The following is a 26,617-nucleotide window of genomic DNA, read 5'->3' on the forward strand; positions in this document are numbered from 1 at the left end:
TGGGCTTGGTCAGCCAGCCAGTTTTTCACACAGTGAAGAGTTCAGATCTATTTTTAAAATGTATGTATATGTGAGATTTTTATAATTTTTCTTCTTAACACAGTGATCTGAAAAGACAACCTTTCATTTTTCACTGGTCTGGAAATGGTATTAGCAGACAAAAAAGACTAAAGGCATTACCTTCTTAATCTCCCTGGTCAGCATACAGCGCTCAATTCTTAGCACAGTGGAGATATCGATATGTTCTCTTGAGATGGAATTAAGCCAAGCTGTAAAACTGTCTAGTGTTGCCAGGAAAAGGACCCAAGTGAACTTCAAGATATTAAATATCCTCTTGATGATGTTATCTAAGGGAGATGAAAAGCAACAGAGAGTCAATGAATGCAAATATCTTTCACTATATTTCTGCTTGGAGTCAGATTAGTTTTTCCTTTATTGTCTAATAATAATAATCCAAGCTGCAAGACCCTGTCATAGTAAGGAACCTCTGAAGATGGCTGGAGGCCTTTTGGCTGTCTGGGTCAGTTTCCTGCCTGTATGTCTAGGCTTATCATCTGGAATCCCTTTTCCACCCTGTAACTCTCTGGTCCTGCAATCGCTAGTCATATGAACAGGCCCTGATTTTAGAGAAGCGGTATGCACAGGTCTGCAAAAGGAAACCCAAAGGTTTGGGCATCTCCTGAGAGCTATTCAACAGCCCCAGCTCCTGTGATCTCAACAGCTGCTCAGCCAGTGTGTTCAGCTGAACCCCTTACCTGCCTATTTACTTCTGCGCGTTTCTCTCTGCACAGAGGTTGCCTTTTGTGCTTGAACCTTGCTTAGCTGAGTTTTTAAAGTCTAACCTGCCTAAACAGTCTTTGAACCTCTCCCAGTTTCCCAGCCACCTAAACACACTGCTCTGTATTTACTGTTTCCAAAGCATCTCTTTTTTAAAATAGGCTGCACTGTATCATCAGTGATCTCAGATCAATAGGCCAACCAGGACAAATCATATAAATCATCTGTAAAACATTACTCTGGCACCATTTTGCCAAAAGAGTACACTTTCCCATGAGTAGGCCTTATGGGTTTATACCATCAATAGTAGCTTTATTTTGCTCAGCACAGCTGTCTCAAGTTAATTTCTCATTTCAGTACTTCTCTAGCATTAGCAACTGCATTTCTCACCCAAAAAGCAGCACTTTCAGCCTATTTTTCTTCTACTCACAAACAGTGAGACCATGCTACAGTTCTTGTATAGTGTTGCACAAATACTAAACAATTTCTTTCCAACTAGCCAGTTCCAGAACTAGTTGTCCCTGCTAGGTTGCAATTTTAGAGTAACCAGACTAAGAAATAATAGAAAACTCTCAATAATCTGCCACGCAGGGACAAAATGCTTGAAGTAGATATTAAGGAGCCAATCTGTGCGCTAAAGCATGATGCTTTCAACAACCTCACTTCTTAGCTGTACCACAAGATGGCACACAAAACTTTGTGGAGTGCACACTCGCTCCTTACAAAGAATGCAAAGGTGAAGCTATAATAAAGCAGAAGACTTCCTATGGGGGAACATGCATGTGTCTCTGGGTCTGCAGGCAGGGTCATAACACATACGTGTGCAGAGCAACAAAGGAAAAAAAAAAACATTAGTGGTACATTCCTGTAAAGTGGCTGCTGAAATGGCAGCAGGTACCATTTACCTAAGCAATCACATGGAACTGGTCAGGTATCTCTGAACATAAGAACATTCAGCCCCCTTCATTTGGTCATATAATTATTTCAATGATATTTTGCCCCTTTTTTCAAGCTTTTTCTATGTCATTTAGAATTGGGAGATATTTTATGATTTATCTACTTAAATTTTATTCATTCATATTTCAATGCACAGGTCTTGAAGCTAAGGAAATCTTGCCATTGGAAATTAAATGTAAGGCTGTTTCTACTTCAAGGACCATGCATTTTATTTGAATTCCAGAAAATATTACGAATAGGGTAAAAGAAAACACAGCACTCATACACAAAAATATACAACATATAAAAGTTCTTTTTTAACCCATACTCTTCCTATCTAATACATAATTTCTGCTACCAGCTTCAGGAGAAACACAGTTCTCAGGTTAAAATTATCTTTATTATTGACCACCACCAGCATGCCATAGTATCACCACAGTGCTTTGCCAAGCACTTCCAGCCTAATCAGAAAGGTCATTTTTCTCTCTGGGATGGAGGTGATTTAGTATACATTTTTAATGATGCTATAGCCGTTCTGGCAGCTTTGCTGTTCTCCAAAACTTTTAAAAAATAATCTTTTGTGGATCAATTGCACCTAAACATCTTCAAAAAGGGAAACAAATATTTATTTTCTGCAGAGACTGTTATTCTAACTTAAAGGGTCAAACGCAGAGAAGGCTTCTCTCTGTCTGAGAATGTGAGACAGGATTTGATCTAAGGCTAATAATGATACTAATGTTTCATTAACAATTACCGTCTAATTTTTCCAATCATCTTCTTTAACAAGTTTTACCTAGGAATGGTCAAAGTATTTCAGTTAAAACATAAAGCACCTTAAATTGACTACTTCCAATATAAATTAATTATAAACCTTCTTCTCAAACCTGTGTAGCACTAACAATATTTCCCTAGAGATGCACTGGAGTGATTCACTTCAGTGTCTTAACACAGGTAACTGCATCGCCAGTAAGTAACAAATAAAAAAGCCTCCAAAACCCACCAAAAAACCGCTATAGCAAGGCAACTCCTCTATTTGAGACCACTGCTCTTGTGAGAAAGAAGTAACACCTCCCATATCCTTGTAACATCTTCTGCTCTGTGGCTCAGTCAGGTATACAATTCTAACTCGAACTGTGGTAATCAATTTTAAATAAAGAAGAAAAACAGCTTGTGAAGACAAAGTCTCACTCAAGGTAAGCCATGATGGAGACTTACTTAAGAGGAGAGTCTGTTTTCTTCTTTTACTCCAGTTAGAAACAAAGAGCCAAGCTTAGATTTACGATCTATTACACGTCTTTGTAGGAAAACTTTCAATATGGGCAAGATCTTGTAAACTGCTGGCATTTCTTCTGTTGTGCAGAGCCTCCTTAAGTCTGATTATGAACGAGAATGGGTAAGATCGAGAAAATCTCATTTTTTAGAGAAGACTATTGCACTTTGCTGAACGGGTGAGTACCAGACAAAGGCATTACATTAATCTTGCTAAAACGCATTGAAAAAACACAAGGTCTTTGTGCTAATATCAACATTTCAGACATTCAAAATCCATGGAGGTTTTAACACAGAGCAGTATGCAATGAGGACTGGAAGCTAAGTTTAGCTGTAAGTTGTTCTATAAGCAAAATATACAGCAAGTGATCAAGTCTGAGCCTGCAGATGTATTTACTAAAGTGTGTAGAGAATGAATGCACTAGCTAGTAGTCCAAGAGTAGAAGTTCCTCTGCTTAGAACTTGTAAATCTGGCAACTGAAAACGTGAAAGTAGTTAGGAAGGTCTCACTGCACAGGTTAGAGTAGATTTTGTGGCTTTTCTGCAAGCCTGGGATCACTGCAGCACTTTCTCTGTGATATGCTGCTTACGCTGCTGGGCACAACTGCATTCTAAGAGCAGAGAAACCCTCCTTCTGCCTTCATACCTGGTCCATCAGATTTCTTCTTGGCAGGTTCCTCTTCACTGTCTTCACAGTCTGCATCAGTACCACCTATTGAAAACAATGAGCAAAACAGTAAGCGTTACAGCTACAGTTTCAGTGGTAGCAGCCAAATTATAACGCTCCCTCTTTTTGACAGGTGAAGATGCCAGATGGAGGAAAAGTCCAGCTGATTCAGTCTGAATGGGGCCCTCTTCACTATCTATACCAACCAGAAAACCTTCTGAATTACTATTTTTTTTTTCTTGTTTAAAAAAGGAGCAAAAGATGAAGAGATATGAACCACTTATAAACTGATTTTTTTCAGAGGCATGAACTACTTTACAGTGCCAGTAAAACCCCATTAACCTTTGTATGTTTTCCTTTTGCCATCTGCTGAATTCACTGTGAATTTGGGGGTTCATGGATGTTTGGGTTACTCAGTAAGTACAGCATGGAAAGTGAAAAACATTTCTTGATATTCTTCTGCATGTATCAACTCAAACTTCTTTAGGGAACAATATAGGAAATGTGGCAAAAAGAAATAATATGTGGCTTTTTCATCGAATTTTTCTTACAGTTCCACTTGAGCTACAGCTTTTCAGGAACTTCCTCATGAAATAGTTCTTCAACACAAAACGTAAGTCTGTCACCCGCAAAACTTTCCCTGGGAATACATGTGATTTTATTATCAAAATGAGACTTTGAGCAACCCTAGAAAAACCTGGAGAGTAAGATAAACCTTTTTATGGGGTGAGAGAGTAAAAGGGTATGTCCTTGCTCTGCCTGATTCTGGCCAAACAGCTGGCATTTACTCTCCCATATTCTGGAGAAATGCTGTTAACTACCAGGTTATTTGCTTTATAAAGTTATGCCTTTACAGGGCTATGGTTTTCTCTTACATGTACTATACTTCCACAAATATTTTCATATAGCTGATGTCTTCTGCAATGTGTTGAGTCTTCCTACTTGGCAAAAGTTCTGGGCATATGTCTTGCAGCTCCATGGAAAACACATACAACCCCTCTTCTTGACCTCCCCCAAAGTGTACGGTGCAGAAGAGGAGGACACAGCAATGGCTGGCCTTGGCAGGGGCTGGTGGAGGTAGAGACAGCCAGCCAAAGGTAAATGCGTTTTTCCAGTTCCTAGCCAGAACTGAGAGCACTTGCCCTCTAAAGCCCAGCTGCCTTTCACTACCAGGAACAACAAGCATTCTAGTTAACACTACATTTTTTAAAATGCAAAAGTCTACCTACCATCCCCAGATCCTTTTCGCCTTCGCTTCTCTCTCCCAAAACTTTTCTTTTCTTTGTGCCTCTGTCGTAGTGCTGTTTTAGGGTCAGTAATCCAGGCCTGATAAACAAACTGGAAGGAAAAAACTCATTTATTTCAAGGTTCTTCATGTTTTGAGACTAAGCCATAGAATAAGCCACAAGCAGGACTACATAGTTTGAGTAAATACATTCAGATCTGCATGGGTAAGGAAATACTTTGAATCCTAAATCAAACACCTCCCCTGCAGATCTGCTGAGTTTTCAAGTGCTATTTTTGCGAGCATAAAACCAAATGTGAAAACACTTGTGGGTGAACCAAGTTTCATTAGAACCCACAAAAATTCATGCTCTGAACTTTGGGAATTAATACCCTATTGTGCATATGGGCTACTTCACCTGAATCTCTCAATTTAATTCTGTATTTCTATTTTATCATTTTACCAGCAAGATGCAGAGTAATGGAAATTTTATGAGAAAGTGCTGCAATCAACTAACTAAAACATCAGAAGATGTAGTGATATCTCAGTACAAGTATTTGTGCTTGTACATTTTTCATATTCAAGGTATTTTTGTCACCCCTGCAGATCCCAATGGAACATTTAGAGATTTGCTATCAGTGTACAGTCCCAAACCTGGCAGTCAGGAATTCCTCAAATTTCATCCTGATTTTGACAATGGCTCCCTTTGTGGTTTCAGAGAAGTCACTTATGAACCCTTCTGCTATTGTTTTTCCAGTTGTAAAATGAAGACAGTAATACTTACCTATTTATCAAGGGGATTTTAGGGGGCCAAATCCTTCATGACTACATGAAGCATGGAATTGGCTCAAAATATTTATAAACGCTACAGCGGGGGTGGAGATGCATGTGTGTAAAAAAAAGTTACCCAAAAGTAACTTTTTGAATAGTTCTACTCAAGCTGTGATGGAAGGTTACAGAAAAAAAGCAGTAACACTCAGATCTTTTTTCCCTATATGACATGAAATGTGAATAACAGCAATTAAAGTAACTGTATCTTCTCCACAACTCTTTAGGACAAAAGATGTTCTTTTGTTCCTTTTATGGTTTTCATTGAAAAATGGGAATCATCTCAAATTGGCACTGCATTGTCTTCTATTTCTAAGTGACACAGGCTGGTAACAGAGGCACGGCAAGGAAGCACACAGATGCAGGCATGGGGATGAAAATAAAGCACAGTAACAAAACAGCTCTATTAAATCACAAGACAAACATGCAGACAATGACATCATACATGTATCTCAGTGAAGCTGGAACTGCCCCTCAAAGGACAGAATGGCAAAATTTCTATTTGGTTTATTTATATATAAAATTTGCATCCAAAAATTGCTCTGGAACATAAAAAGCAATTTTTTAAAACTGTCAAATTGATTTTACATACATTTAAAAGGGAAAAATACTTTGTTCTGTTTTGTGAAAGTATACAATAATGGAGACGAAATTATTTTGCTACTGTTGATAAGGAGGTCTTCTTCCAAATCTCTCAAGGTCTGTACATTTATTTTTATATGTCTGACTTGTTCTAAACAAGCATCACATGAGAAAATGTGTGTGATCAGAGGCACTGGTTTATCTTTGCTTTGTAACAGGTGTTTTCTAATGAAGGTGATCTGGGGGAATGGCAATACTTAAGTGAACTAATACCGTATTATTTAGAAGTCAGAAACTGTCAACATGTGCTACTGAACAGTTAGCTGAGAAACTGTATGCTAGCCACAGTCAGTGTGAACAGAGAAATTAGAGGGAAAAGACAGACTCGGAAGAGGGTAGAAGATTAGAATGAAGAAAGGGCATTTGATTAATAAATTTAATGTAATTATTTATGCTAAGCAGTGGATATTTTAAGAGCTGACTGGGTGCATACATATGTATTACTTTAGATTTTTACCACTGGACAAACTTCAAATGCCATATCTTTCAGGCTTTGGAGCTAGTACGCTCAATCTGTAATGTTCACTCCTTACAAATACCATGTTATGGTATAAGGAGTGCAAAATGATATACAGTGCTCAAAGGCAGGAAATGCTGAATGTATTCAAGGAGGACAAGAAAGATGATGTACAAATCTTTTTTATGAAGACGAAGGCCAGAAAAGTAGAGAGCTAAAACAAAGTTTGGAGCAGAATGTGTGTTTTACAACCCTTTTACCAGCTTTCTGAGATTAATTACCATGGTGTCCATAAGATACATGCAACTTGATGTGACCATCTTGTATAGCACAATCAGAAGAAAAAGAGAATTTGAGTCTGCATTTTTTCTCCGAGGTTGCACTTAAAAAAATACAGACCACTTTTCTTGTGGCTTTACCACTCCCAAACTATGAAATGTATTGCATTTACTAGGAATGAAGTTTTGGCTGTCATTATTTTTTTAAATTGTTCATGTAAGAGGAAAAATGCAGATGAGGACAGAGGTATATATTACATCAGGAACTATGGGATGGGTCACATACTGCGCACTTGCAAAATGTCAAGTACCTTTGCTGCTTTGATTAAATACTGAAGAATAGTTTTAGGTAGTTTAATGACAGACTTTGGCAAGGCTAAAATGGCTGAAGCAAATTTCCCAATAGCTCTCTATAAAGAAGGACAAAGCAAGAGCAATTAGTAGAAAACAAGAAAATATTAATAGAAAGTATCTACTGAATGATTGTATCTAGATTATTAAGAACGAATTTACATTCACAGACTCCAATATGAAAAAAGGTAATTTGTGATGTTCATAATAAAATTTCAATATTCTTAACTGCCTTCATTCTCTAATAAATAAAATCTTCCAGTTAACCCTTGAAGTGACTGTTGCACACAATTTACACTAAAAGAAAAAGCAACAATTAAAAATAATTCTTTAGCAGGCTCTACAACAAACAGGTTCACTTTGCTAGTATTTTTATTAAGACCATGTGCATGCTGATGGAAGGCAAATAAGGTATGATGCCCAAACGATGAACAAGCTTTTCATAAACAAAAACGATTTTCTGTTCTATACAACTCCCCTCCTACATAAAGCCATCCAACACCTTCATGCTGCCCATTTGGCAGAACTGGCCACCTATACAGGACATCTGACCAGAATTTTGAAATAAAAACCAGAGTCTCCATCCTCAGACTAATAGTTTCAGGACTGAGCTTTAAAAAATAAGACCAAATGAACAAAAAATCCAAAACACAGAGTAAATGAAAGAATCTTAAGAGCTTCCGACTTCAAGTTCAGAACTCTTTAAAATCTCAGCGCTTGGCACCAGCACATCTAAGTCATCAATTTTTTAAAAAATTAGGAAAAACAAGAATGCAAATTTTCCTCTATACCTGCATGAAAACCAGAGAGAAAAATGACCTAGAAATTTATGAGCCATTTTCATGGTCCAAGGTGAGTTAAATGCAAAATACAAAAGAAATTAGCATTAATAGTAGAAAAGAAAACTTACTTACAACATTATTTTTCATCCAGATTTGTTTTACCTTTTTTAAGGTCAGGAAAAAGTCTTTCCATGTCATTACCATGCAGGCAGTTTAACAAATGTGATCAGTTGGTAACGTAATGTAAGTATACAAACTAAAGGCACATTGTATCAATGAATTAAATAAAACATTTATTCTTGTAATTCAGTAATGTCATCTGGGAAGCTTTGTCTGAAAGCTGTTGGCTTAAGGAATAGAAAAGCATGGAGGCAGTTTCTTAGTCTTGCTTGGGCTGGGCTGTCAGTAATCCACCAGTTCTGCAGTGACACAAGCTTGCATCTGGATGGGAATACTCATCTGCAAAAAGCTACCTGTTTCCTGAAGCTTTTGAAGTTACAGATCTGAAAAAACTCTGTGGTATTTCTGAAAATTCTTCAACAAATAAAACTTTCATCTTATGAAGATTAAAGCAATCCTATATGCACGAGTATTTCATTAACTGCTTCACTCATGTTCTTCATTTAAGCCATTGGATTCAATACCTGGTACCATCTAACATCAACCAGTCTATATGAAGGAACTCAGCTAGGAAACTTCAGCTATCTTTTCAACATTACAATATCCCCTTACTTCAACACAGTCTGTCACTTAAAACGCAAACCTATTCACTAACGCTATCCTGAAAAAAAAAAAAGGGGAGAAAGTGATGTAGTCTCTTTTCATAATTTTAAATGTTAAGCTCTTTATAACCCAAGGATGTATTTCTTTGGTCTACTAGGATCAATAATAAAAAAGTATATATTTTTTAAGTATGTATTCTTTTCCATGAAAAGTTGCTTATTTTTGGATCACTTCTTCATGGAATGATAACATCTCCTCAAAACCAGAAAACCACGGAACCATTGTACAGCAGTGCCAGAAGCAAGTCAGCTTCCTCATTTGTCTTTACTGCAACGCAGAAAAAATAAACCTTAGATTCTTAACCTTTGTTTCTGGTTTTTTTTGTTTTCCTCAGGCATAAGTGAATGAGGATATGATTTCACTATAGTTCCTGTAGGAATTTGGCAATGCTTAAAACAGGCAAACTTGCTTTTTAAATTGGCAAGAAATTCCATTTCCAATACTTTTTAGGTCTACTTAAGATGTACTGTCTGCTTTAACATATGTGCCCGTGTTATGAGAAGCCTACATTTTTTTCCAGATGTCAACTAGAAAGCAAATTACCATAAAGTACCTGAAACGCAGATTTTTTTCGAGGCTCTTCCTCTTCTTTTTTCTCCTCTTCCTCTTCCTCTTCACTATCCGTCTCAAACAAATAATAATTTCCACTTCTGACCACTAAGTGAAACAAAATATTTACTTATTTTTTGAAAGGTTTTATTCTCAGCTGCCCCAAGACCTATGAAAAGCCAGCCAGTCATTTAAAAATTCATAACCAGGAGAGATGAAAACAGAGAAGAAGAAAGAGATGAAAAGGTCTCAGGCAATTTATTTGATGTTAGTCTGCGATACTTTGGTCATGAATGAGAACTACACAAGAACTAAGGAAAACATCACTATGAGAGGAAAACTTAAAGAAAAAGCTTGAAATATATCAAGTTACTAGGTTACTTTGTTTTTAGAAAAAAAATGGCAGTTAAGTCTAAATTAATTGGGAACTGATGGTTATTTGAGGGAGTAAAAAAAAGCCCAGCAGGTAAGTAAATGAATTTACATGGAACAGTACCACTGGACAAAAAATACAGAACTTCTCTTTAAAATGCCGAGGTATCCTTTAAACTATGGAATGGGATGGTATTAGTCAATGTTTTCTTCAAATATTTAAGCTTTGATGAGGTAATGGAAAACCTTGGTTTCTTTAAAATAAATCACTTGTATTCTATTAACGTGATAGCAAATGAGTTTCAATTTTTTGCCCATGGATTCAGAAAGATTCTGAAACCTTGATACAGTAAAGATGCACAGTGAATAAGCTAGGCCTTATATCCTTGAACAGAAGCAATGTTTTTATTTCTCAGATGGTAACAGGCCTACATGAATGAACAAAGGAAACAAAAGAAATTAAAGATGAGGTATTGAGCAAGAGAAAAATCAAAATCACAGCATTACATTCAGCAGTGAAAACTGGTAAATTCCACATTTAAGCTGAAATATTTAAAGGAACAGTTACTTAGATGAAATGTCACACAATCCGGATATATGGAGCAATACCTGTTTATATTGAAAATTATATTTAACCCTCATTATAGTTTTCTAGAAAAGTAACAATTGCTTTAATTCAATCATACCTTGAATTCTACACAGATCCTCTGTGCACAGATGACCACACATAACTATCGTAGAAACCCCAGGATAAGCATGCTGTGAAATTTGCCAGAACTCTATCGGATCATTACTTCAGCACCCAAAACTCCCTCACAGACGGAATTCTGTGCCTCATGTGCCTAGTTATGACTTTTAACATTGACAAATGCCCTGCAGAGGGACAGAGAGCCCACTTCAGCAGTTCTGACTGCAGAACTAAGGTGAGAAGAAAGTCTGGAAATTTCTGGGATCAAGCAAATTAGTTAGCTGGTACAGGGTCTTCTAAGAATGTCCATTTAAAATGCGTTAAAGAGATAAATGTATTTTAAGAGCCAGTAGTCTGCAGTTCTCTTTCATAAAATAGTATCCTATAGTCAGCAACAGAAATTGTCCCCACAGAAGATCAGCAGGATCAGGTCCGACGTCAAGGGGAAACCTCTTCTGCAGTGTGGTTCCTTCAAGGCTCAGGGTAGCACCCGGTCAGACTTGGAAGGCCTGAGCTGGCAGAAAAAATCTACACTGATCTCCATCCAAAATTTTTAGCTTAAAGTGTATCTGAGGAGACACTATAATGTAGCAGTTACGCCCCTTTTACAACTAAAGATGGAGGTATGATTGAATAGCAATAATGCATTCTTGCATACATTGAAATCACAGAATCACAGAATCAATTAGGTTGGAAGAGACCTCTGGGATCATCGAGTCCAACCTTTGCTCTAACACCACCATGTCAACTAGACCACCACATCCAGTCTTTTCTTAAACACCTCCAGGGATGGTGACTCCACCACCTCCCTGGGCAGCCCATCCCAATGCCTAACGACCCTTTCTGTGAAGAAATGCCTCCCAATTTCTAGCCTGAACTTTCCCTGTTGCAGTTTCAGACTATGCCCTCTTGTCCTGTCACTAGCTGCCTGGAAGAAGAGACCGACCCCCACCTGGTTACCCCCTCCTTTCAGGTCGTTGTAGAGAGCGATCAGGTCTCCCCTCAGCCTCCTCTTCTCCAGACCAAACACCCCCAGCTCCTTCAGCCGCTCCCCATCAGACTTGTGCTCCAGACCCTTCTCCACCTTTGCTGCCCTTCTCTGGACTCGCTCCAGCACCTCAAGGTCTTTCTTGTGGTGAGGGGCCCAGAACTGAACACAGCACTCGAGGTGCGGCCTCACCAGTGCCCAGTACAGGGGGACGATCACTGCCCTGGTCCTGCTGGCCACACTACTCCTGATACAAACCAGGATGCCGTTGGCCTTCTTGGCTACCTGGGCACATGGCCAGCTAACGTCCAGCCGGCTGTCGACCAACACCCCCAGGTCCTTTTCTGCCAGGCAGCTTTCCAGCCACTCTTCCCCAATCCTGTAGTGTTGCACAGGGTTGCTGTGACTCAAGTGCAGGACCCAGCACTTGGCCTTGTTGAATCTAATGCCACTAGACTCAGGCCATCAATCCAGACTGTTCAGGTCTCTCTGGAGCGCCTTCCTACCCTCCAGCAGATCGACACTTGCACCTAGCTTGGTGTCATCTGCAAATTTATTGAGAGTGCCCTCAACGGAGTAAGAAATGGAATAATAAGTGTGTCAGTGATAATTCACGGCCAGACTGGACTTGGGGAGTGCCTCTCCTACTGCAAAATGTGACCTTCTCCTACTGAGAAAAGGGACTTGCACATTTTCCTTGTGGGACGAGACGGAGGAGGCAGAAGGGGAGCCATGCAGGAGAAGTCAGCATAGTCCCATCATCTGCTTGTGCCTAGAGGGAGGACAGCTGTGAACACCATCTTTGGCACTACATCAGACACAACTCTGTGCCCGAAGAGAAGCTGGGGACCTCAAAGCATGTGGCCCTAACTCTTGCTGATCTTTGTGCGGCTCCATAAGTAATCCACAAGCACAGGAGGAATCATATCTCCCTGCAAGGCAGAGTGTGAGTGAGCATCAGTGAGGAAACCCTTGCTGATGTTTCCAGTCTGTTCTACTCGGGCCCAAATTCATGACTGTGTTTTAATTCCTATGATATACAAAATCAAGTATGTTTCTGTATAATAAAATTATAACAAGTGGTATAAAAATAACAATAAAAATCTAAATTAAACCTCCGAATTGGCATAAAACTTCAAGCTTGAGAGACTTCAATATATACATATAGACAGCCACAGTCACAAACCCATTTACTGAGATGAACAGCCACATGCAGCAGAATGCTGCCGTTGCAGCATGGTGTTTCAAAAAGGATAGATGGGGAATGTCAGTCTATTTCCAGTTTGTATGCCCGCGAACACCCACTCTCAGTGCCATGTCTTAGGGAGTGTGCATACTACCCACGTGGCAGGCAACCACTGTTTGCAGAATCAGGGTCTGTGATGTTTCCCACAAGGTTTTGCATTATTGCAGTAAATAATTTCAAGAACGCTCACTGTTCAAATACCAAAATGCAAGTTGCCACCTTAGAACATCAAATAATGAGGGTGAAATAAGTAAAAGCCAAAGTCAATGTCTCTCTTTGAGCGGTTCTTCTTATTACAAAACCAGTGGCGAATATAAAAGAGACCATATCCCATTCCTTCAAAATCACTATACCTTGAAATCCTAGAGTAAAAACTCGTAAATCACAGTTTTGATCTTTTTTCTCATTGTTATTCTTAATGAAACTACAGGGCAAGAAGTTTATTTTCATAGGCTTTTGAAAAGGGATAGGTCTCTCTAAAGTGGCAGTGTGCCCTTTAGAAAAATAAAAATAGAGGCACAGTTTACTTGTGACTTGACAGAAATAAGCATATGACATCCTGTTAAATGCTGATGGCAAATAAATATGCTGAAGTTAGAAATAAATACGCATAGGTAAATGAAGCAGTATGTAGAAGTGTAAAAGTATTATTTGTAGTAACTCTTAAACTAAATGACCAGGCACAATATAGACATTCATATTTAACTCCGATCAGTGCTATATACTTGAATATTTTTTAAATCTTCAGAGGTTATTAAATAGCTCATGTCTGATTTTCTTCAACAAAGATCCAATAGAAGGATATCTGATTTGAGAATGCAGTCTACTCAGCTTTCTTGTTTTACCCAATCCATAACGTAGAGAACTCTATCGTATTCCTGGACTGGGCTACAAACAAACTAAAATATCATAATGCAACAATGATATGAGTGATACAGGCTAATAATTTCTTGTGCACAAGGCTGAACATATTTTTGCTCTCAGATAAATACAAAAAAATGGCAGTAACAAAACAACTGGCATCAACAGTACATTAAAGTGTGATCAGAGATACTCGGCTGAGCTCTACACAGCCAAGTTCTGGGAGGAGCCTTGCTGCCTTACTATGGTACTCAGATTTCTACAGTTGACAGCAGAATGACTGATGAACCACAACAAAAGATGTATGAAGTGTGTATATGAAAAAGAAATTATGACTAATCTTAGAATGCATTGCCAAACCTTCACCTTCACATTTTAAAATATATTGTGCTTTGCAGTATGAAGGAATTGAGACTTTTGAGGTCAAAATAGATTCTTTTTTGGCATATGTTTATCTGATTTGATTATTTTTCTAATAAAGCCCAAAGTATCATGAGCTAGCTATGCTTCCAACACACAGAAGTTCAAAACATGGTTAAACTCACTGCTTGAAGATTTGTAAGTAGAAATCATTTGTTAAAAACATTCTATCAAGTCACAATCATAAAACCAGGCATAAAACAAACAGGTCATGGGAATGCCTTCATTCTGGTCAAGGATATAAGGGTTAAATCCACATATTTGTAAGATGATTGAGAAAACCTACTGGAAGCATGATCAACCCAAGGCCGCCACCACAGCTTTTTTTTGCCCTTGGCTTTCTCTTTGTCTGCTTCTCCTAAAATAAAATATGTCCAAATATTAATTTTACAAAATGAGAAACATGTTTCTTATACTGGTTAATAATTTTTAATTTCTCTCAAAAGAGCTAAAATTTCATGAGCACATCAGATGTCAGATCTACTGAATACATTCAATATTAAAATCATTCAGAAGCATGACCACTAAGCAGAATAAGCAGAAACATTCTGGTTTATGCAGCAGTTAAAACAGCTAAAAAGTTCAGTTTTATGTTTTAAAACATAGTCACGGTTGACTGTAATTTCAAGAAGAAAATATTTTCCCTCCTCTCAAATCCCCTTACATTTCAGGGTCCGAAAATTCTAAATCCAGTAAGTGCTGATCCCAAGTGCTAGAAATGTAGCACCAGATAGGTATCATTTTATCTGTTCCCATGCTTTAAACAACATTTAGAAGTATACAAACATTTCAGTGACTGAGGAAACCTGAGAGTATCCAGAAAATGTTGCTGGAAAAATGTGGATGCTACCTATTTGTAACACTGTGGTTTACAGATAAGTACTGTGTTCAAAATAAACCTCTGCTGCTATTCAGCTCCCTGCCAACAGCCTGAAGTTAACCAAAATTAACCTCAAAGCAAACCATTTCTTCTAAACCTTCTTGTAGAACAAAATCCCAGCTTGTTTTTGGCTGAATTAAGCTCCAAACTGACACTTGGCTAACAACCTTGTTACATGCCAACAGTTTTGAAGAAGAATTTATCACTTGTCCAGCTATTAGGTCTATTAGGTCCTTAGCGCTCAACTGTAATTACGGTACAACCATAGCTAATGATACCTTCGTCATCTTCTTCAGAAACCTTCTGAATCTCTGGCCCCTCTGAGGACTCCTGGGTCATGCTGAGCATCCTCTCTTTACCCTTTTTGTATTTTTGCTGCCTGGCTTTGATGCGATCCATTCTAGCAAAAGGAAGAATCTGATCAGATTCACGTCTTCACCCTTTTTTGACCCACCCTGAAAAACAAGCATTAAACACATCCATAGACACACACACACTCCAACATTTCTAAAGGGAATACCCGTTCCACATTTTCATTAATCCTGCCCTTAAACAGAATGAGTTAAATGGCTCTGAAGGGACTGGCTGGAAGGGTCAAGCCTCAATGTTCACTCATTCACTGGTCAGTGAGAGCTGGCTTGCCTGCTATCACATGACTGTTTTACCTACTCCCCCTCAACTATCTTTTTATAATTTAAAAACAAAAGACTTGCTATCAGGAGCTACAACACAGCAAATAAAGCTCTGAGAAAAAAGGATGTCTGCCCACTGCAGTGGTTTTCCTGAAACTTGCCACTCTGAACCAGAGACGTGGCTGTTCCTGCGCTATTTGTGCTACATCTTCACCCCTTAAGCTCATTTGTCCCACATATCTGGAAATACAGAAGTATTTCTGGTTCAGTTTTCTCCAGAGGTAGGCAAGCATTCAATTCTCCTTCTTGCAATCCTGTTAAGTTAGCACAATCTGGTCTTTTAAGACTTCGACGTTTTCACAGTTTGAAAAAATGGTAGTAAAAAAGCCCTGAAATCAACAGGAATAAATTCTTTCAATACAACTGGATTAGAAGCAAATGATTCACTAACTTCAGTGACAAAAATGCACTTAAATAAATTTATTAATCTGTCCATTTGTTAGGCAAGAACCACCCACTAGAGAGGGCAAAACTCTTTCATCTCAGCTAGTTGCTATAATTCAGCAGATAATTAGATTTCTTTCCCTATATCACTCATCTGCTGCTGAAGTTACAGTGTGTCAGTCAGGACAACTGGGTTGTTCAAAACTTCCGGTCTGTGCTGATAGTTCTCTTCATCCTAACCAGACTATCCTACTCTTCTGCGAGATGGGGAGAGACAAACTGATAGAACAGCAGGGTAATTAGTGGAAGGAAAGAAAGAGGAAAGAAACTCCAGATTTTTTCCCCACATTTAATCTGCATGGCATGCACTCATAACACACAAAATAGGATAAACCAAAACTACCAAATGAGCTGGACCTCTAACAGAGAAAAAACTATAGCACAGATATAGATCACCTCTTAAACAGAAGACTATATGGTCATGTTGCTATGACACTCAGGTGTGGAACAGTGGAATGCTGATCTTCTTAATCTATCATCATTGGATTTCTAGGGTTTGAAAGAACCTTCAGAATAAGCAGGAGTGGTCACATCTCTTTATTTATAGGAAACATCTGTTTCCATTACAATTTCAGGCTCACTCACGAGCAGGTAAGTCAGTACATTCCACTCTGATTCCTTATGTTAACCTCACAACTTTTGGTCCTAGAAATGTAATTCTATGTTTAAATGAAAGTTCAGATTCTGCAGTATGTTGTCTTTTTGGAAAAGACGACTCTAAAACTACATACTATTGGAATACCTAAGATCTCTGAATGCCCAGAGAGCAATTTTTGTAATTGCAAAATCATACTTCAAAACCTAATTGGCATTTCTATAAAAGGTGCTAGATAAATACCAACAATCAGTGAAATACATATATATGTATGTGTATATATATCTATAAACACATTAAATACACACTGTCTTTTCAGTTGATCCATTGATTTTTTTTCCTCTTCAATTCTTGCCTTTACAGCCTTGACAATCGTTGCCTGGAAAAGCTCAGCACCTCTACAGCAGAAACGGGGGCAGAAGAGGAAAAAAGGAGAGGAAACATTAAATGTTTCTAAGTTTCCCTTATGCCAGCTAATCACAGAGAACTCTATGTTCCCTCCGTACATGACCTCATCGGCATCAAACAAAACTAATCCAAGGCCTGCAAGAAATAAACAATTACTCCAGAATACTAAAATCTTTACAGTCAATCATTTCAAGATCTGGGGTCAAACATTGTGATTCCTACTCAGCCTCTAAGTTCCTCTAGTAGCTGCTCAAGGAATTCAGCTTCCAGTCCTCAACAACACAGAACACAGGTAGGTTCAAGGAAGAGGTAGGACTTCTTTCACACCTCCAGGATTTGGTCTTCACGGTCATTTCAGCATTATAATCACCTCATACCCCCTAGAAGTTGGGAGCGAAGTCCAGCTTCATCCAGTGCGACAATGAGCACAGCTCCAGCTTCACTTTTATGCTCTGAACACTACAGTGCTTTCAATGTGATGACACAAACCCTTGAGCAAGTTTCTGGTGTGCCAAAAGAACACAGCTTCTAACTCCATTTCATTAGAAATGTAATCGACTAATTGATTTGGATGTTCAGATCAATGTCTTGGCCATTCTTCGTTATTCACTCATTAGCTCTTGAAGACTCTCAAAAAGCATCAAAGTCTCTCTCAAAGAAGTAGCACCGATTTAAAGCCTTTCTTTTGTCAGGAATTCAGTAATAACAGCTAAAGTTTCAGAAGTCTACTTGTAACTAATTTTTCAACCATGTTTTCTGTGAGATTAATGATTCTTCCATGCAATATGCAGGACAACCACAACTATATTTCTTCAAAGGAATACAATCAAGACTGGCAATCATTATTGTCCCGAGGTAGGGTAAAGTACAACAAAGAAGGACATGGTCTCCTTAGCAACTTGATTGCTCCTAAATTCTTATGGACTATCAAAAACTGTCACTGGATCCTCATGGCTATTGTTTGAATCACAATTTATTCTCATTTAGGTACGGAATTTTTATTTTGTAATATTAACTTTGACTAGAAGACAGGCTCAGACCATGCTGTCTGAATCCAAACCTGACCTTCTCCATTGTCAATGTAAATTCAAAGCTTGGATTTCAGCAAGGCAAGCAGCTAACTAAAAAAATTAATTACAGCACTATATTGATACTACCCTCCTTCCTGTAGTATCTTGGCACTTCCTAGTCATTAATACATTTATCTTTACAAAGCTCCTGACATAGGCCAGCATGCCTCCACTTCTGCTGCTGGAGAAATCCAGCCCAGGTAGGTTCAGTAACTTATCAAAAGACACAAAGCTGGAAGCAGGAAGCAAACATATTTCTTTCAACCCAGCCCAGTGCCATTTACATGAGCCTGCTCTTTCCTTCTGGATGCAAACTTTCCAATTTAGAAGGCATTTTGATACTCATGATTTTGCTTTCTGCTATTTTCACTGTGAACACAGCACACAAAAAAAGCTACAAAAAGATGGTATTCAGCAAAATTGAGCATCAGCAGTGAAATTCACCACAGAGTAAAAGTCTGAGAGAGGCAATATGGGATGGAGGTATAGATCTTTTGGTAGCCCTGCTTACAGTGGTGAATTTTGTTCAGTATGGGCAGCTAAACATGTTCCTTTTTTAAAGTAGTCACTGGAGGAGGCAGAAGTGGAAGATAAAACATACTTCCCTTCAGGACACGCAAGCCAAATTTTGCCCTTAAACACAGACACAAATCAAAGTCCATATGTTTTTCAGGGAAAAAAAATGCCACCATAAATTTAATTCTTAGAAATTTTACTGAAATTAAAACCAGAATTTCATTCCTGATCTGCCTTCTTATTAAAAACCAGAAGAATGGTTGTGCTAATGATAGCTATGAGTGGATGCTTGTGGGAAAGCGTAAGTAACAGGCCCAAAGAGGGTGATACTTCCTTGCCACGCCTAGTCAGCATTCGGTCATGTGACACTTCCCAAGTGCCTTCCTGATGGTCTTCCCGAGCCAGATGTAATAACTTCCCTGTATTTTTCCTCATGTGACATTTCTGGAGTTGTGATTTCTAAGGCCCATCGTCTCAAACGGGCTCTGACAGCAGTGTTCTCTTTCCAAGGCTTAGAAACTCTGGCGTTTGCTCTCATATATACTGATGTTGAGAGAATGCTTCAACACACGTCAGCTTTCACAGCTTTTAATACAGGCTATGAGAGCAGCAGATGGTGTTCGGTAGGAAAGATGATTTAATTTCTATCAGATTCTCAATTAATTTGTTTTTGCATGTGTGCTTTGTCAGCTGGGTTTGCAATTATGAATTTTGCATGGATTGTTTAAACCAATGTTTAAGGACTCTTTTGGTACTGTCTATCATAAACAAGTAAGTACCCTAGCCATGAGAGACTTGAGCTGTTTCATTTAATTTTTTAAAACTTTATGTTACCTTGATGCTAGGATCTGAGAAGCTTTTATATCTGCAACCACATGCAGGAAGTAGTAACTCATGAAGACTCTTCTTTGCAGCAGCAGGAAAGCAAAGCAGATACTGTCCCAAATGATTCCTGCTTCTCCACTGGGCAGTTTACAATCTAGGTTGTTCATTGCTGGAAAAAAATCCCATCAGCATAAGAACTGTTGTATTAGGTATTCTTTTTTAATGTTTGATCAATTAAATAATCTTAGCCTTTAAAATTATTTGAATTGAGGTACTTTAATTAGATTTTTCTTACGAAAATTGACATGCATTTCCATTTGAAGTACACGGTATTTTCTTTTACAGCAAACTAGAAAGCTTCCAACAACTTGATATCCCATGAAAACTGAGAATTCACCAAATGTGAACCATTTGCAAACAAATTCACCCTATCCTAACAAGTACTCGAACACAAAGAATGGGAAAAAAGTATTTCTTTGTTAGTCTGAAATATTTGATTTCAGTACTTTCTAAAATGGTTTCAATTTTTTTTCATTTCAAAGTGACTTTTTGAGTAATTTCTCTATTAAGAACACTACCAACATGATAAAGAAGTGTATTATTTTTGTCAAAGTAATTTTTTGACTGCCATCACGTAATATTTTTCTTTTTCCTCTCCACACTCAGTTCAATGTTTCTTTCCATTGCATAAAAGAAAAAATATTTGAAACCACAAAACTGCTTCCTTTGGGGTAGGAGGAGACAGGCAGAGAGGAAATCCCATTCCTCCTACCTCTAGATTTTGGCGTGGGTTCTTTCTTTCTTTTCTTTCTTTCTCTAAAAGACAGTTCTCTTGGGGATATTAAAAAATTAAAACTGGGTTTTGTGGAGCTAGACTATAAACTAAACGGCCTATGCTGCCCTATAGAAGGGAGCAGGACTCAAGGGACAGACTCTGGCTTGAAGCTGGCTTTACAGTCAAGCAAGCCAGTCTAATAGGTCTGGAAGGTCAAGCTTCAAGAGCTTCAAAGGCTGCTGTGCCCATTCCCTGGGGAGTCAGAAACCTCTGTGTAAGTTCTGTTGCTGCTCAAAAAGTTTTGGATAATACAAGAACTACTGGGCACCACGTATCTTGTGAATTTGTGTCTTTGTATATTCTTTCTTTTCCCCTACTTCCCACTTATCTATTAGGATCAGACACAAAGACAGGAGTTCAGAACTTTGCTGCAGACTCACTAGGATGAAACAGTTCTTCAAATTCAGGAAAAAAGACTGAAAAAAATCAGGTGTTTTCAAATTGTCAAGCCAGGGTGTCAGGACAAAGTGGAGCCAAATTAATAGCTCACTGAGAGGTGAAGTGTCTTGCTCTCCATATTTCATTCCTTCCTTCTCTCACCTCCATCCACATACATTATCCACGCCCTCCCTGTTCTCACCACAAACTTAGAATAATCATTTAAAAAAAATTACCACTTTTACACTGGCTTAGTCTCTTGCCATTTCAGTGAGCTGAACTGGGTTACCCTTTGAGCAACGGAACGTAAGACCGGGCACACAGGGAGGAGTGGGAGTCTGCAGCTGGGAAAAGGTGCCCCCTCCTTGCAGTGACAGTGAGCTGACATTTTAGCTCCAGTGTACACTGAAACCATACCCCCAAGTATCAGATCACCTGTATATGCAGGGAAACTGTTAAGCACTGGTATCACTAAATTTCTCATTTACAGCAAATGCTGGTTGTGGGTGTGTGTGTGTGTGTTGATAGTCTTCTCTGTATACGTATCTCTCTTGGTACTAAGAAATATTTTAATATTCTGTGTTACTAGTCAATACAGGACCAAGTTGTATTAACTGAACTTGCAGGTACTATTTTTTCACAAGGTAATAGGTCAGGAGAGGGCACAAGTTAAACATGGTAGAAGATATTGAAGGTGATTTTTTGTTGATAGAAAATTACGAAGAAAAATGAGCTATACTTACGAATACGGTAGCCTTTAACTGTACAAGCCAGGCTAAATGCCTGAATCAACCAGCAGCTATTCTTAATTAATGATTCAATGTAGCCACATGCTCCTATCTGGAAAGTAAAAGAACAGTTTCATATAACAAGACATTGCAGAAATAAAGGTAAGTTGCACCTCTTTACGTTACATGAGAATATTGTGACTGCTCTTGGCTGCATTATATCTCATTAGTAAAACAGAGATTAGAAGAAAGAGTGCCTTTACCAGCGACACACATCACTTTTAGATAGCAAGAATTTGTTCTGTTGATTATCAGGGAGATAGGAGGTATGTGGGTTTTGTTTGTGTTTTTGCGAGGAAGTGATACCTCTGGCACTTGATGCAATGTGACAGCTAAGCAACTTTTATAGTGACTTAATCTTGCAAACATACATGGTCAAGCTTAACACACCCGTAGCTCCACTGAATTTCCAAGCATAAAATGTAGCACATATGTAAGCATTTAGAATTTTTGCAAATTCAAACCACCCATAAATCAATTTTATTTCAGTACAGTGACTTATATAAATGTAAAAAGAAAAATGTCTGCTCTTTTCAGTCCAGCACTAAAAATGTTTAAAGTTAAAAAGCAATTGCCAGGAATAAATCTAAATTTATCTTTCAAGAAGATTTAAATTACTGGCTTGTCTAAACCACCTATCAGTGTCACTGCAAGAATCTGCTCTAAAGAGTTACTTAATGTAAGAAAAATTTTAATATTTTTCAGAAAAATTTGACATTTAATTATCAAATATATCTGTTTTCACCTGAATTTCACACTAGTTCTAAAGGAAACAGGAATGCAGTTTGTAATTTTGTAGTCAACTTCACTAATTGCATTACATCACATAACAACTGCAGCTAGTACTAGGTTTGAAAATTCTAGTTTTAAATAAAAGGTTTAATTAAATGTGCACTACTTATCAATGGTACAACTAACCTTGTACTTCTTACTCAATTCTCACTCCACTGAGATTTTCACAAGTCTTCTAAGGACAGACTTTACTAGGCAAAGAAACCAGAATCTGGCCCTTTGAAAATGGCTTGTGAGCTTTCACAGAGCCTGGCTGAACACGAGGGTGCACATTTTCCTATAATGTATGTGCACTACCATTCCCTGGACATGCACTTGCAGTTTCTGAATTAAAATGGAGCCTGCTTTGTGACTGTAGAAGACTGTCATCCTGAAAAAGGATTTTTAATGACCATTCAATGCAATGTGCACACTTCCAATGAAACCAAAGTGCTGTGGGCAGAGGAAAGGCAGTGGCTGCATACCGAGAGGATGTTCTTCATTGTGATCACGAAGACATTGTAGGCAATCAGCCAGTCCCAGTAACGCAGAATGCTCCTGATGGGCTTCAGCAACAGATCTCCACCAAAGAGAAGGAAATAAAAGCAGGCTACCAAGTAGCCCATACAGAATATGCTGATCCTCGTGGTTCCCGTTATGAAGATTATAGTAAGCACAAACCAGAAGAGGTAACTAAATATTATCACCTTATACATGTCTAAGTAGGACCTGGAAGTAAGAGAAGGAGAAAAAGTTATCATTTTCTGAGGGCAATGCTACATTTCCTCTTTCTGCGCTACTGGCCAACACTTGTGCCTAATGACTTCTGAGCGTTCTCATTCCACTGCAGCATTCACGCACCTGCTTAAGGCTAACACCAAGGTCAGTGGGTCTAGTTCACTGATGGGTCTGCCTGGCTCATATACTCCATTCTAGCTCATTCATGTGCATAAGCACCTTGCTACACCCCGCCCAGGGCACTTTGCATCACACAAGGATCAAACCTTGTATCATGAAAGGGGCGAAAACATGTTCTCACCAAACTTCATGATAGAGTGTTATTATCTGGTAATGCTACGTATGCAAATTAAAAGCTACCTGAGATAATCTTTTAAGAATTTTGAGCAATATTATAGCAAATCTATCTTAAAAAGCCAGCTACAGTACCCCACTGCAAACAATTCTGTATTTATTGATGACTTCTAGGGACTTCAGTCTGGTTAAAAGCCTAGTTTTCAAAGACAGCTGCTAAAAATATCTTTCCCCAATAGAGATCAACTGTAAAAGTTTTGAGGGGTAAAAGGTTTCTGCAGAATGTAAATGTGATAGAATTTACTGAAATGTTTGCCAGGAAGCTATGAGACAGAGCTATCTGAAATTAGCCTGGTCCACAGTGAGAAAGAGTAAGAAACAATTTGGTATTTTCAGATTCCTTAAAAACTTGACTCAATATTGACTCAGTGAGCTTTCAAATAAGAGCATCTGCCAAAGGCAATACTGAATACTACATATAGCTAAACACTGCAAAACCAACTAATTCTTCATTTCCCCCCGTTCAGTGTTTTGATCCCAGATGTAACTCTGTTTTTAGGGTCTGTTCACCCAGGTTGTGAAACTAGATTTGTCAGGAAACCAGGCAGGGAGATAGCACTATACACATATACCTAAGCCAAACCATGTAAGGAGTAAATGAACTAAATGCACTGTATGAAGCCACATAAAAAGGCCTCTGCTGCCTGATGTTCTCAGGCTCAGAACTTTCTAGGAGTATGTATTTATAGTCCTACATTTATAGGCCTGTATTATACGTTTCACTTGCTGAAGCCAACCAGAGAGGCATTTAACGAAAGGTAATGAGAAAGCTCCTTTATGTTTATTTCCCACAAACATTTAAGAAATTTATGGACTATTGCCTGTGAAATCTAAAAATGTCACGACTTTAGAGATGCTACTGGGTTTTGGGTGATAAAACATTAACAAAGAATCAACACACATTGGGAAAATAAAGAGCGGAAGACATCATTTGAACAGGTCTTCACTAACTTAACACGCACTGGAAATGGTGCTCTCACTGTTTCTCCAGAAAAAACAACCATAATACTTGGTGTTCCTTTAATAATAACTATTGATGTGTGGGATGGTTAGGAAGAGATCACCTTCCTGACACAGCTCTAATAATTGCAATATTCCAAAAATCTTGTCCTCTGCTACCAACAAAATGCATCAGCGTCTTTTGAGAAAAGCCCAAAATAGAACTGAATTGATCAAACAAACAGCAGTATCTCAATGCTCTTCAATCAAAATGAACTCTGACTCTTAAAGACAACTGAAACTGGCTGGATCCAAACTTTCCAACATATACACATGGCATTTGGTTGAGTCACAGTCCAGCAGCAGATATCACTCTCAGATCAAAACTTGCAGAAATTAGACAGAATATGAAAAGGAAGACAGCAATTTAGCTATTTTTTCACTATAAAGCTAACCATTTGCTATATTTTAGCAGTTATCTAAAATATTAAATACGTCTGATATACATTAAATATAATAGCATTGGACATCTTTAAACCAATCAAACAAAACAGTATGTAAAGAAAAATTTGTCAAAAGGCAGGAGGCAATACAACTGTGTCAAGTGACAAATGATGTAGTTCTTGGAGACGGAAATCATTCTGATTTTTATAGATATGCAATTCCAAGCAAGCCCAATCATAAAAATGGCTCCAAAGAATTCACCTTGGAATGGATATCTTACAAAATGGTGTTTGAACAAGTCATCCGGGGCACACCTAATCAATGAGTATGACCAACCATTCCAGATGCCTCTGTGCTGGCCCAAGAAGAAATGCCACATTGAACACAATGGACAGAACTACACTCGAGTAGTCTCAGGTAGATAAAAATATTCCTGAAATCACACTTCTTTCAGTTGCAATATACTAAAATTCCTTGTCTGTTACAGTGTGGAGTCAAGCATCCCCCTAATTTTCATTATTTGTTTATAATGATATAGGTAGATCAAGTGCTATAAGAGTAGGAACAAAGACACATCTTGGCAGGGTAGTTCTCAACATACTGCCTTTCTAGTCACTTGACACTTTCTCAGATGCAAATCTTTAAATTCTGCCTCAAACCTCAGAAAGTTAGGAAGTTGGGAGTTTCAATTCCTTACTCTAGAGATTATAATGCAACAGTGGGAAGCACAAAGCCACCCCAACAGCTAAAAAGACCCTACACAAACCCAGGTCAGCAAGGGTACTTACCCTGTTTGAAAACTTCTTCATAGACAGCAGAAAATGCTCAGTCTTTGATAGCATATACCATAATTTTATGCTTTCACTGCAGACCATATGGATCATTAGTTTAATGTCACGTAAACCATCCAAACCTCATCTTCTAAGTGGTCCCTAAATCCACATCCAGCCACAGAGAGGAGAGGCCACCCTCAGGATGTGGTATTTGACAATACACCTAGGAAGTCTGGGCAGCTGCTTCCCAAGGGGACAGTCCCACTCCCCTTCATCCCCTCAGCTCTGCATTCCAGGCCTCCTCTTTGGCTTTGGCTCTTTGAACTGCCTTCAAGAAGCAAATTTACAAAAGCCTATTTATTGTGGGGCAGCACAGAAGAAAGGGATACTTTTCCTGCCCATTCAGCCTATGAACCAACTCACTGCTAGTGTGATGAATGCAAAGGTGGGAGACTATAGCTGGTGGTGAGGAATACAGCCACACATCTGAGGAAGATTAGCCATTACATCAGCGTACCAAGAGCATCAAAATACGGCTTTTAGTAGCACGATAACCACTGAATGAGAAATTATACGAATAAACCTGAAAGATGAATGAAAAATAAGAGATGCTGATTTGCCAACTATGTCATTAGCAGAACCTATTGATACTCCAGATAACATTTTGGAAAAATTTACCCTATCGCTTTGTTCAAAACCAAGGAAGCCAAAGTTTGAAGTTCATTCCACCCATTCATCAAAGCTCTTGTAAACGCAAATGGCTCTCCATATCAAATGATCTGCTCTTCTTTACTAAAGCTTTATTAGTCTTATCATGATTGCTTTAATATTTTATTTCCACAGGAATTAATTTTTAACTGTAACACAATCCATCCTGTTGCAGAAAGACTGCTCTAGGTGTAGTTGTTTCCAGGTATGCTCAATGATGTGTTTGGCTCTGTCCAGTCTAGTGTCCAGCACTGAGAGCCACTGAGGCTGGAGCCAATAGCCCCTTTGAGGAAAGGTGTTTGCCTTCAGCCAGTGCTTTGAAGTTTAGGGAAAGGACCTA

At 38.5% G+C, this 26,617-nt stretch overlaps 1 protein-coding gene across 1 annotated transcript in view; it reads right to left on the reverse strand.

Annotated features, from left to right (window-relative positions):
- Positions 1-180: 180 nt before the first annotated feature.
- Positions 181-26,617, reverse strand: part of LOC104166196 (piezo-type mechanosensitive ion channel component 2-like) — a gene marked incomplete at its 3' end in the record, with an annotated part of 73,088 nt that continues 46,651 nt past the window's right edge. The window contains exons 20-29 of the mRNA XM_009706044.1: positions 22,807-23,050; positions 21,506-21,602; positions 19,559-19,718; positions 17,039-17,128; positions 15,278-15,399; positions 14,406-14,477; positions 9,549-9,652; positions 4,879-4,987; positions 3,629-3,694; positions 181-347 (exon numbers count right to left, since the gene is read on the reverse strand). Of these exons, the coding sequence (XP_009704346.1) occupies positions 181-347; positions 3,629-3,694; positions 4,879-4,987; positions 9,549-9,652; positions 14,406-14,477; positions 15,278-15,399; positions 17,039-17,128; positions 19,559-19,718; positions 21,506-21,602; positions 22,807-23,050 (1,231 nt within the window). The remainder of the gene's footprint in view (positions 348-3,628; positions 3,695-4,878; positions 4,988-9,548; positions 9,653-14,405; positions 14,478-15,277; positions 15,400-17,038; positions 17,129-19,558; positions 19,719-21,505; positions 21,603-22,806; positions 23,051-26,617) is intronic.

The sequence above is a fragment of the Cariama cristata genome, unplaced genomic scaffold (assembly GCF_000690535.1).
Source record: "Cariama cristata isolate BGI_N322 unplaced genomic scaffold, ASM69053v1 scaffold8578, whole genome shotgun sequence".
NCBI classification, from domain to species: domain Eukaryota; kingdom Metazoa; phylum Chordata; class Aves; order Cariamiformes; family Cariamidae; genus Cariama; species Cariama cristata.